The sequence below is a fragment of the Balaenoptera acutorostrata genome, chromosome 17, assembly GCF_949987535.1.
Source record: "Balaenoptera acutorostrata chromosome 17, mBalAcu1.1, whole genome shotgun sequence".
In the NCBI taxonomy this organism is placed as follows: domain Eukaryota; kingdom Metazoa; phylum Chordata; class Mammalia; order Artiodactyla; family Balaenopteridae; genus Balaenoptera; species Balaenoptera acutorostrata.
Window position 1 is genome coordinate 36,826,416 of NC_080080.1, and position 12,677 is coordinate 36,839,092.

The following is a 12,677-nucleotide window of genomic DNA, read 5'->3' on the forward strand; positions in this document are numbered from 1 at the left end:
GTGGTTTGCATCTTGTTTGCCCAGTGTGTAGTCATCACTCAGCCAGCCTTTTGGCTTCTTTATGAGGAAATTGTTCCATATGTAGCTGTGGACTCAGTGTGTCCATTGGAGGAGGCATATTCAGGATCTTCCTAAGACTCCATCTTACTGTAGGATGAGTCTTTATTAAAAAATATATGTGTGTGTATATATATATATATACCCACATATACACACACAAACACATAATAGGTATTTATACATATACACATATATTTCTAACTCCAATTTTGTAACATCCTGCCATTTATTAAATTTTAACTATAGTATATCTAGCATATCTAGCAATCTGTTAGTAAAACTTGGAAGAATTGATGCTCTCCCTAGTACCCTTACTGATCCAAGGGGAAGGGCTTAATGTCTTCTACTACCTGGCTAAATATATATAAATTAATCCACATGAGTATGCAGTTTGCTGAAGGAATCCTAAAATAAATTAATATTCTGGAAAAGGGACCTGATTCTGAATTTGGAGGGCAAAATGAGAAAAGACACAGCCAATCTACCATATACTTGCTATGGAGATAGAGGCCCCAAACATGTTAGTGATTTACCCAAAGTCACAGAGCTACTTACTGGCAAGCTGGTATTCAAACTCAAGACTCCTGACTGTTGTATATTAACTGACTGACTTTAAATAAAAGTTGGCAGCATTTAGTAATTACTGAGAAAAGCTCAGAAATATTGTCTTTCACTCTCTCTCCTTTTTTTGGTCACAGTGAATGGAACGGTGTTGAAATTGTCTTAAATGAAGAACACATTGTACTTAATTTTCTCCTTTTGGGCAAGGGAGACTTAGCTTTCATGGCTCCTGGGGATGAAAGAGACAACAGGAGTGTTATTTCTTCTTACTTTACTCATTCTTCCCTAGTAATCCACCCCCTTCTAAGAGAATAACATTGCTTCATAGAGACCAGGTGTGTATTTCTTTCCAGTTCCAAAGAAGCACAGAGATAAGAGGTTTATGCAAAAGGACTTTCTGCCATAATATATCCTGACACTTATCTCATGGCTTAAGTACATTTGGAAAAGAAGGATTCAGTGGGTTCCCTTACCTGTAGTCAAGAGATTTCTAAGCTTCTAAAAGGAAAGAGGTAATGATTAAGAATACAAAACTTTGTGTAAGTATATATGCATACATTAAGTATCAAGTCTTCTTGGAGACAGTGAGTTTCTGGTTTTTAAAATTGTAAGACGTACTTCCACAAATTTATTTTGCAGACCTTTTCAGAGGCAATTAGATTTAATGTGGACTATGGAGTTTTTGAAGTAGTTAACAATGCTCCACAACTTCTGGAAAAGCAACTGAAAAAAATTCTCTTAAACCAGCAACCTCGAAATCCCATCTATGATGTTGTAAGAAAAGGAAAGAGTGATGTTAAACCTGTTCAAGTGAATGCCCCTTATGAAGATGAGACCATTAATGTCAACTACAATATCATGGTAAGAAAGTATATTTGAGTTTATATCTTGCTAGATAGATAAAGCATTAAGTGACATTAACATCAGGTTCCTTGGGCTTCCCTTTCTGAAGTGTAACTGTATCTATTAAATTTTATTGTACTTGCACAAAGTATTTGTTAGTTACTGTATCATCTTATTCATATCAAATGGCCAGTTTAGTCTAGCAGTTTGTTGATATTTGATTATCAATATGAGAAGGTTCATGTAATTTACTTTGAATATTTAGAAAATAAGTTTAATTTGGGGCAGTATAAATGTGTGTATGCTTTACAGTTTGGATGCATTCTAGAAAATGTGGGTATACAGGCATACCTTGGAGATATTGTACGTTTGGCTCCAGACCACCACAACAAAGTGAATATCATGAAAAAGCAAGTCATACAATTATTTTGGTTTCCCAGTGCATATAAAAATTATGTTTACACTACTTTGTAGTCTATTAAGTGTACCATAGCATTGTGTCTTAAAAAAACAATGTACATACCTTAATTTAAAAAATACTTTCTCGATAAAAAACACTAACCATCATCTGAGCCTTCAGCAAGTCATAGTAGTAACATCAAAGATAACTGATCACAGATCACCATAACAAATGTAATAATAATGAAAATGTTTGAAATATTGCAAGAATTACCAAAATGTGACACAGAGACCTGAAGTGAGCAAATACTGTGGGAAGAATGGTGCTGATAGACTCGCCTGCCACAGGGATGCCACTAACCTTCAGTTTGTAAAAAACACAGTATCCGTGAGGCACAATAAAGCAAAGCACAATAAAACAAGTTATGCCTGTGCAGTGAATTTATTTCATTTGAGTTCTATCCTATCAAGCATTTGGGAATTGAGATTTCTGTCTTTTAATTATTATATTAGTTTCAGGTGTACAACACAGTGATTTGATATTTTTATACATTGTGAAATGAAAACCACAATAAGTCTAGTTACCATCTGTCACTATACAAAGTTATTACAATATTATTAAGTGTGTTCCCTATGCTATACTTTGCATCCCTGAGACTTATAATTGGAAGTTTGTACCGCTTAATTCCCTTTACCTATTTTGCCCATTCCCCCGCCCCTAGAGGTGGAATTGCTGGATCATATGGTAGTTCTAGTTTTAATCCTTTGAGGAAACTCCATCCTGTTTTCCATAGTGGTTGTACCAATTTACAGTGCACGAGAGTTCCTTTTTCTCCACATCCTCACCAACACTTTATTTGTTGTCTTTTTTGATAATAGCTGTTCTGACAGGTGTGAGGTGATATCTCATTGTGGTTTTGATTTGCATTTCCCATCCAGTTAGTGATCTTGAGCATCTTTTCATGTGCCTGTTGGACATCTATATGTCTTCTCTGGAAAAATGTCTATTAAGGTCCTTAGCCAATTTTTTCAATTGGATTTTGTTGTTGTTGAGTTGTATGAGTTCTTCATATAATTTGGATATTAATCCATTATCAGATGTATCATTTGCAGATATCTTCTCTCATTCAGTAAGTTGCCTTTTTGCTTTGTTGATGGTTTCTTTTGCTGTGCAAAACTTTTCAGTTTGATGTAGTGCCATTTGTTTACTTTTGCTTTTGCTGCCCTTGCCTGAGGTGACAGATCCAAAAAAAAAAATATATTGCTAAGACCAGTTTCAGAGAGCATATTGCCTATGTTTTCTTTTATGAGTTTTATGCTTTTGGGGCTTACATTTAAGTCCTTAATCCATTTTGAGTTTATTTTTGTATATGGTGTAAGAAAGTGGTCTAGTTTCATTCTTTTGCATATAGTTGTCCAGTTTTCTCAACACCATTTATTGAAGAGACTGTCTTTTCCCCATGGTATAGTCTTGCCTCCTTTGTCATAGATTAATTGACCACATAAGTATGGGTTTATTTCTGGGCTCCCTATTCTGTTCCATTGATCTATATGTTTGTTTTTGTGACAATACCATCCTGTTTGGATTACTGTAGCTTTGTAGTATAGTTTGAAATCAGGGAACGTAATACCTCCTGCTTTGTTATTCTTTTTTTTTAATTTATTTATTTTATTATTTTATTTATTTATTTATTTTTTCTGGTTGCATTGGGTCTTCGTTGCTGCGTGCGGGTTTTTCTCTGGTTGTGTCGAGTGGGGGCTACTCTTTGTTGCGGTTTGCGGGCTTTTCATTCTGGTGGCTTCTCTTGTTGTGGAGCATGAGCTCTAGGCACACGGCCTTCAGTAGTTGTGGCACGTGGGCTCAGTAGTTGTGGCTCGCGGGCTCTAGAGCGCAGGCTCAGTAGTTGTGGCACACAGGCTTAGTTGCTCCGCGGCATGCGGGATCTTCCTGGACCAGGGATCAAACCCATGTCCCCTGCACTGACAGGCGGATTCTCAACCACTGCACCACCAGGGAAGCCCTGTTCTTCTTTCTTAAGATTGCTTTCGATATTTGGGGTCTTTTGTGGTTTCATACAAATTATAGGATTATTCTAGTTCTGGGGAAAGTGCCATGGGTGTTTTTCTAGGGATTACTTTGAATCTATAGAATGCTTTGGGTAGTATGTACATGTTAACAGTATTAATTCTTCCCATCCACAAGCATGGTATATCTTTCCATTTATTTGTTCATCTTTAATTTCTTTCATCAGTATCTTATAGTTTTCAGAGTACAGGTCTTTCACCTCCTTAGTTAAATTTATTCCTATGTATTTTATTCTTTTTGATGCAGTTATAAATGTGATTGTTTACTGAATTTTTCTTTCTGGTAGTTCATTATTAGAGTATAGAAATGCAACATATTTCTGTATATTAATTTTGTACCCTGCAACTTTACTGAATTTATTTGTTCTAATAATTTTTGGCAGAGTCTTTAGGGTCTTCTATATATAGTATCATGTCATCTGCAAATAGTGACCATTTTACTTCTTTTTTTCCAGTTTGGATGTCTTTTATTTCTTTTTCTTGTCTGGTTGCTGTGGCTAGGAGTTCCAATATTATGTTGAATAAAAGTGGCAAGAGGGGGTATCCTTGTCTTGTTCCTGATCTTAGAGGAAAAATTTCACCATTGAGTATGATGTTAGCTGTGGGTTTGTCATATGGCCTTTATTATGTTAAGGTATGTTCCCTCTGTGCCCACTTTGTTGAGAGTTTCCTTTTTTTATCATAAATGGATGTTGAATTTTGTCAAATGCTTTTTCTGCATCTATTGAGATGATCATATGATTTTTATTCATTTGTTAATATGGTATATCACATTTATTTGTCGATATTGAACCATCCTTGCATCCCTGGGATAAATCCCACTTCATCTGATTTATGATTCTTTTAATGTGTTATTGAATTTACCCTCTATGTTTTATTGGGGATTTTTGCATCTTTGTTCATCAGCTATATTGGCCTGTAATTTTCTTTTCCTTTTTTTGTAGTGTCTTTGATTTTGGTATCAGGGTAATGCTGGCCTTGTTGGATGAGTTTGGAAGTGTTCCTTCCTCTTCAATTTTTTGTAATAGTTTGAGAAGGATAGGTGTTAACTCTTTTTAAAATGTTTGGTAGAATTCCCCTGTGAAGCCTTCTGGTGTTGGACTTTTGTTTGTTGGGAGGTGTTTTTTTTTTTATTACTAATTCAATTTCATTATTGGTAATTTGTCTGTTAAGATTTTCTATTTCTTCATGATGGAGTCTTAGAAGATTGTATGTTTTTAGGAATTTATCCATCTCTTCTAGGTTGTCCAGTTTATTGACAAATAATTGTTTGTACTAGTCTCTTATGATTCTTTGTATTTCTGTGCTTTTTGTTGTAACTTCTCTTTCATTTCTGATTTTATTTATTTGGGATCTCTCTTATTTCTTGATGAGTCTGGGTAAAGGTTTATCAATTTTGTTTATCTTTTCAAAGAACTAGCTCTTCATTGATCTTTTCTTTTTTTTAAGTCTCTATTTCATGTATTCCTGCTCTGATATTTATTATTTTCTTCCTTGTACTAACTTTGGGCATCATTTTTCTTCTTTTTCTAGTTCCTTTAGCTGTAAAGATACATTGCTTATTTGAGATTTTTCTTATTTCTTGAGGAAGGCCTGTATCACCATGAACTTCCCTCTTAGAACTGCTTTTACTATGTCCCATAGACTTTGGAAAGCTGTGTTTTCATTTTCATTTGTTTCAGGGTATTTTTTATTTCCTCTTTGATTTCTTCACTGATCCATTGGTGGTTTAGTAGCATGTTATTTGGTCTCTCCATGTTTGTGTCTTTTCCAGTTTTCTTCTTGTACTTGATGTCTAGTTTCATACCATTGTGGTCAGAAAAGATGATTGATATGATTTCAGTCTTCTTAAATTTATTGAGACTTGTTTTGTGGCTTAACATGTGAGCTATCCTGAGTAATGTTCCATGTGTACTTGAAAAAAAATGTGTATTATGAAATTTTGGGGTGGAATGTTCTGTATCTGTCTATTAGGTGTATCAGGTCTACTGTGTCATTTAAAGCCAATGTTTTCTTACTGATTTTCTGTCTGCATGATCTGTCTGTTGATGTATGTTGGTCACAAAAGTCCCCTACTATTATTGTGTTACTGTCTATTTCTCCCTTTGTGTGTGTTAATATTTGCTTTATATACTTAGATGCTCCTATGTTGGTGCTTAAATATTTATGAATGTTATATCCTTTTCTTGGATTGACCTTTTTATCATTATGTAATGCCTTCCTTTGTCTTTTGTTACATTGTTTGTTTTAAAGTCTATTTTAGGCATGCGCAGTCAGTAAGAGGTGGGCGGAGGATGCGGGAGATGTGCGTGGCTGTGTTTCGCCGGCCCAGTAGGGGAACTGCATGCTTGAGGTGACCAGGGACTGAGCATTTCAGATCTGCTTGGTAAACCTGGTGCACCACCATGCTGGCCACAAGACTTCTGTGTCTCCAGAAACTACCTTCCAGGGTTTTCCACCAAGGTTTCACCAAGGCCTCCCCTACTGTGAAGAATTCCATCACAAAGAATCAGTGGCTCTTAACACCCAGCAGGGAATACGCCACCAAGACAAGAATTGGAATTCGGCATGGGAAAACTAGCCAAGAACTCAAGGAGACAGCTTTGGAACAGTCATTGGAAAAAGTATTTTAAATTGATCAGATGGAAAGATGGTTTATTGCTGCAGTTGGTCTTGGAGCTTTGTGCTCCTATGGCTTGGGAATGCCATTGTCTAATGAGATTGGAGCTATTGAAAAAGCTGTAATTTGGCCTCAGTATGTGCAGGATAGAATTCATTCCACCTATATGTACTTAGCAGAAAGTATTGGCATAACAGCTTTGTCTGCCCTGGCAGTGAGCAGAACTCCTGCTCTCATGAACTTCATGATGAGAGGCTGTTGGGTGACAACTGGTGCAACCTTTGCACGCATGATTGAAGCTGGAATGCTGGTACGGAGCCCAGGCCCAAAGCATCTTGCTTGGTTACTACATTCTGGTGTGATGGGTGCAGTGGTGGCTCTTCTGATGATATTAGGGGGGCCTCTTGTCAGAGCTGTATGGTACACAGCTGGCATTGTGGGAGGCCTCTCCACCATGGCCATGTGCGTGCCCAATGAGAAGTTTTTGAACATGGCAGCACCCCTGGGTGTGGGCCTGGGTGTCTTCTTTGTGTCCTCACTAGGATCTATGTTTCTTCCACCTACCACTGTGGCTGGTGCCACTCTGTACTCAGTGGCAATTTATGGTGGGTTAGTTCTTTTCAGCACGTTTCTCCTGTATGATACACAGAAAGTAATCAAGCATGCAGAAGTAGTACCAGTGTATGGAGTTAAAAAATATGATCCCATCGATTCGATGCTGGGAATCTACATGGACATTTTAAACATATTTATGCAAGTTGCCAGTATTCTAGCAACTGGAGGCAACAGAAAGAAGTGAAGTGACTCAGCTTCTGACTTCCTTAATACATCAGATATCTGGCTTGTCTAATAGGGGCAGATATTCTTTAAATAGTTTGTGCAAGCAGCTTTCATGGAAATTTAGAAGATAAGAACTTGTCAACATGTTTCAAGTGTTCCAGTAACGTGATGCTTCAGGTCTGCTTTTTCTTTTGGAGAATAAATTCAGTAGTTCTCTTCCAAATAGCACACACATTTTCAATTCTCACGTTTGAGTAATTCTAAAATGTTCTAATGAATGTGAAAACCAAGTTTTGTGTTGCAGGAATTTAAGTATTTTATCTATTATTAAATTTATTTGGTTAAGTGAAATTTAGCAAACTTGTGTACCTGCATTTTTCATTTGGAATGTGGAATATTAACAAGTAATGTCATAAGCGATGTAGGGGTTTGGTAAAGGGACCAGAGAGAAGTAAAGGGACACCTGCAGTCTTTCTTCGAATACTTAGAACTTAACAGTCGTGTAATTGCGGTGAGCCAGTGAAGGGGTCTGGATGTTTGGAAACAAGTCATGGCTGTACATCTGCTGAACTTGTCAGAAGTGTTGAGCAGAAAACAAAGACATAGGTGATTCTCCAGGCTCTCCTTATAGTATAGATGTGGTCATATTTGGCTTTTCATTGTTTGACACTGTTAGGAGAGTCCACAGTGCTAATCATATGGAGAATTCCTATTATGTATATTATGTGTGTGTGTAAGCCTTACTTTTGAATCATCTAGAACAAAATATCCTTAAAACACTCAGGAAAAAATTTTCAAAGCATGCAAATTGTTGCATTTTTAAGTATACAAACAACGTGTGCATAGTTGCTGAATGTTTTTACAAATTTATTGAAATGTTTAAAAGAATACATGCTTGCCTTTCTCATCTCTTCAGGCTTTAAAGCTTTTATCAGAGAAGCCTGTTTGTGGTTTACACTTGAGATTATGAAAACAGTTTTTCCCCTCAGATTTGATTTCTTGCATTCCCTCTCAGAGGAATCACTAAAAAAAGGAAGGCAAAGTGAAGCTTCTTTGATGAACTATATCAATCAAAAATGTAATGGAGAAAATGCTTCATTAGAGTTTCCCCTAGCAGAATTTTTCTTCTCTCCTCCACAGACCATTATTTAATTCTCTTGTGCCATTTGTAAATTTTTTGATACGGAAGAGTTATTTTTGGAAGTTCTTATGAATGAAATAAGTGTATGATTATTGAGATAGTTGGTGTTTTGACAAATATTTATTACAGTAATCCATAAATAACTATTCTAACCACTTCAAGTTACATAGGATGCTTATTTCTGAAATAATAAAGGTTCTGGCCAGATTTAAAAAAATAAAGTCTATTTTATCTGATATGAGTATTGTTATCCCAGCTTTCTTTTGGTTTCCATTTGTATGGAATATCTTTTCCATCCTTTAACTTTCCATCTGTGTGTGTCTTTAGATCTGAAGTGAATCTCTTGTAGGCAGCACATAGGTGGGTCTTGTTTTTTTATCCATTCAGCCACCCCATGTCTTTTGATTGGAGCATGTAGTCTATTTACATTTAAAGTCATTATTGATAGGTATATACTTATTAATTTTTTTCTGGTTCTTTTTGTAGTTCTTCTTTGTTCCTTTCTTCTCTGTTGCTCTTTTCCTTTGTGACTTGATGGCTTTCTTTGGTGTTATGCTTGGGTCCTTTTATCTTTATTTTTTGTGTATATATCATAGGTTTTTGTTTGTGATTCCCGTGAGGTTCATGAATATAACCTATATATACATGGCAGTTTATTTTAAGTTGATAGTTGCTTAAGTTCAAATGCATTCTAAAAGCATCACATTGTTACTACTCCACCATGTTTTATGTTTTTGACATCATATTTTACACCTTTTTATTTTATTGTAGTTATAGTTGATTTTACTACTTTTGTCTTTTAGGCATCATACTAGCTTTTTAAGTAGCTGATATTGCCTTTACTATATATAATTTTTGCCTTTACCAGTGTAATTTTTTTCTTTCTAGTATTTTCTTATTTCTATTTATGGCCTTTTCTTTTCCACTTAAAGAAGATCCTTTAACATTTCTCGTAAGGGTGGTTTAGAAATGATGAACTCCTTTATCTTTTGCTTCTCTTAGAAACTCTTTATCTCTCCTTTAATTCTGAACGATAATCTTGCCAAGTACAGCATTCATGGTTGTAAGTTTTTATTTTTCAGCCCTTTAATATATTATGCCACTCTCTTCTGTCCTGAAAAGGTACTGCTGAAAAATAAGCTTGTAGTCTTATGGAAGTTCCCTTGTATGTGACTAGTTATTTTTCTCTTGCTGCCTTTAAAATTCTTCCTTTATTTTTAATTTTGCCATTTTAATTATGATATGTTTTGGTGTGAATCTCTTTGGGTTCTTCTTCTTTGGGACTCTCTGTGCTTCCTGGTTCTGGATATCTATGTCCTTCTCCAGGTTAGGGAAGATTTCAGCCATTATTTCTTCAAATAAGTTTTTGCCCCTTTCTCTCTCTCTCTTCCTTATGAGTCATCTACAAATTTTAGTATGACTGATGTTGTCTCAGAGGTCCCATAAACTATCCTCATTTAAAAAAAAACACTTTTTTTCTCTTCTGATTGGGTGATATCCACTATGCTGTCTTCCAGATCGCTGATCTCTTCTTCCATATCATTTATTTTGCTATCAATCCCCTCTAGTGTATTGTTCATTTCAGTTATTGTATACTTCAGCTCTGATTGGTTCTTTCTTATATTTTCTAACTCTGTTGAAGTTCTCACTGTATTTCTCCATTCTTCTTCCAAGTTTAGTGAGCACCTTTATTATTACTACTTTGAACTATTTATCAGGTACCTTTCTTATCTCCATTTCGTTAAGCTTTTTTTTTTTTTTCCTGGAGTTTTAGCTTGTTCCTTTTTTGGAACATATTCCTCTGTCTCCTCTGTTTGACTTTCTGTATTTTTTTTTGAATTTTATTTAATTTACTTTTTTATACAGCAGTTTCTTATTAGTCATCAGTTTTATACACATCAGTGTATACATGTCAATCGCAATCGCCCAATTCATCACACCACCACCACCACCCCACTGTTTTCCCCCCTTGGTTTCCATACGTTTGTTCTCTACATCTGTGTCTCAGTTTCTGCCCTGCAACCGGTCCATCTGTACCATTTTTCTAGGTTCCACATATATGTGTTAATATACAATATTTCGTTTTCTCTTTCTGACTTACTTCACTCTGTATGACAGTCTCTAGATCCATCCACGTCTCAACAAATGACCCAATTTCGTTCCTTTTTATGGCTGAGTAATATTCCATTGTATATATATACCACATCTTCTTTATCCATTCATCTGTCGATGGGCATTTACATTGCTTCCATGACCTGCCTATTGTAAATAGTGCTGCAATGAACATTGGGGTACATGTGTATTTTCTGAATTATAGTTTTCTCTGGGTATATGCCCAGTAGTGGGATTGCTGGATCATATGGTAATTCTATTTTTAGTTTTTTAAGAAACCTCCATACTGTTCTCCATAGTGGCTGTATCAATTTACATTCCCACCAACAGTGCAAGAGGGTTCCCTTTTCTCCACACCCTGTCCAGCATATGTTGTTTGTAGATTTTCTAAAGATGCCCATTCTAATTGGTGTGAGGTAATACCTCATTGTAGTTGTGATTTGCATTTCTCTAATAATTAGTGATGTTGAGCAGCTTTTCATGTGCTTCTTGGCCATCTGTATGTCTTCTTTGGAGAAATGTCTATTTAGGTCTTCTGGTCATTTTAGGATTGGGTTGTTTGTTTTTTTAATATTGAGCTGCATGAGCTGTTTATATATTTTGGAGATTAATCCTTTGTTGATTCGTTTGCAAATATTTTTTCCCATTCTGAGGGTTATCTTTTCGTCTTGCTTATGGTTTCCTTTGCTGTGCAAAAGCTTTGAAGTTTCATTAGGTCCCATTTGTTTATCTTTGTTTTTATTTCCATTACTTTAGGAGGTGAATCTAAAAAGATCTTGCTGTAATGTATGTCAAAGAGTGTTCTTCCTATGTTTTCCTCTAAGAGTTTTGTAGTGTCTGGTTTTACATTTAGGTCACTAATCCATTTTGAGTTTATTTTTCTGTATGGTGTTAGGGAGTGTTCTAATTTCATTCTTTTACATGTAGCTGTCCAGTTTTCCCAGCACCACTTATTGAAGAGACTGTCTTTTCTCCATTGTATATCCTTGTCTCCTTTGTCATAGACTAGTTGACCATAAGTGTGTGAGTTTATCTGTGGGCTTTCTATCTTGTTCCATTGATCTGTGTTTCTGTTTTTGTGCCAGTACCATATTGTCTTGATTACTGTAGCATTGTAGTATAGTCTAAAGTCAGGGAGTCTGATTCCTCCAGCTCCGTTTTTTTCCCTCAAGACTGCTTTGGCTATTCGGGGTCTTTTGTGTCTCCATACAAATTTTAAGATATTTTTGTGCTAGTTCTGTAAAAAATGCCATTGGTAATTTGATAGGGATTGCATTGAATCTGTAGATTGCTTTGGGTAGTATAGTCATTTTCACAATATTGGCTCTTCCAATCCAAGAACATGGTATATCTCTCCATCTGATGATATCATCATTAATTTCTTTCATCAATGTCTTATCGTTTTCTGCATACAGTTCTTTTGTCTCCCTAGGTAGGTTTATTTGTGGGTATTTTATTCTTTTTGTCACCATGGTAAATGGGAGTGTTTCCTTAATTTCTCTTTCAGATTATTCATCATTAGTGTAAAGGAATGCAAGAGATTTCTGTGCATTAATTTTGTCTCCTGCTACTTTACCAAATTCATTGATTAGCTCTAGTAGTTTTCTGGTGGCATCTTTAGGATTCTCTATGTATAGTGTCATGTCATCTGCAAACAGTGACAGTTTTACTGGTTCTTTTCCAATTTGTATTCCTTTTATTTCTTTTTCTTCTCTGATTGCTGTGGCTAGGACTTCCAAAACTATGTTGAATAATAGTGGTGAGAGTGGACATCCTTGTCTTGTTCCTGATCTTAGAGGAAATGCTTTCAGTTTTTCACCATTGAGAACGATGTTTGCTGTGTGTTTGTCATATATGGCCTTTATTATGTTGAGGTAGGTTCCCTCTATGCCCACTTTCTGGAGAGTTTTTATCATAAATGGGTGTTGAATTTTGTCAAAAGCTTTTTCTGCATCTATTGAGATGATCATATGGTTTTTCTTCTTCAATTTGTTAATATGGTGTGTCACATTGATTGATTTGCATATATTGAAGAATCCTTGCATCCCTGGGATAAATCCCACTTGGTCGTGGTGT

At 35.7% G+C, this 12,677-nt stretch overlaps 2 protein-coding genes across 2 annotated transcripts in view; both read left to right on the top strand.

Moving 5' to 3' along the window:
* Nucleotides 1–12,677, top strand: part of RGS22 (regulator of G protein signaling 22) — a 170,053-nt gene that overhangs the window by 22,949 nt on the left and 134,427 nt on the right. Inside the window, exon 4 of the mRNA XM_057531906.1 lies at nt 1,261–1,482. Within this exon, the coding sequence (XP_057387889.1) occupies nt 1,261–1,482 (222 nt within the window). The remainder of the gene's footprint in view (nt 1–1,260; nt 1,483–12,677) is intronic.
* On the top strand, nt 6,311–7,367 carry LOC103006175 (growth hormone-inducible transmembrane protein-like). Its single transcript, XM_057532134.1, is given in 1 exon segment — nt 6,311–7,367. A coding segment is annotated over 1 exon segment (1,014 nt). The 5' UTR covers nt 6,311–6,353.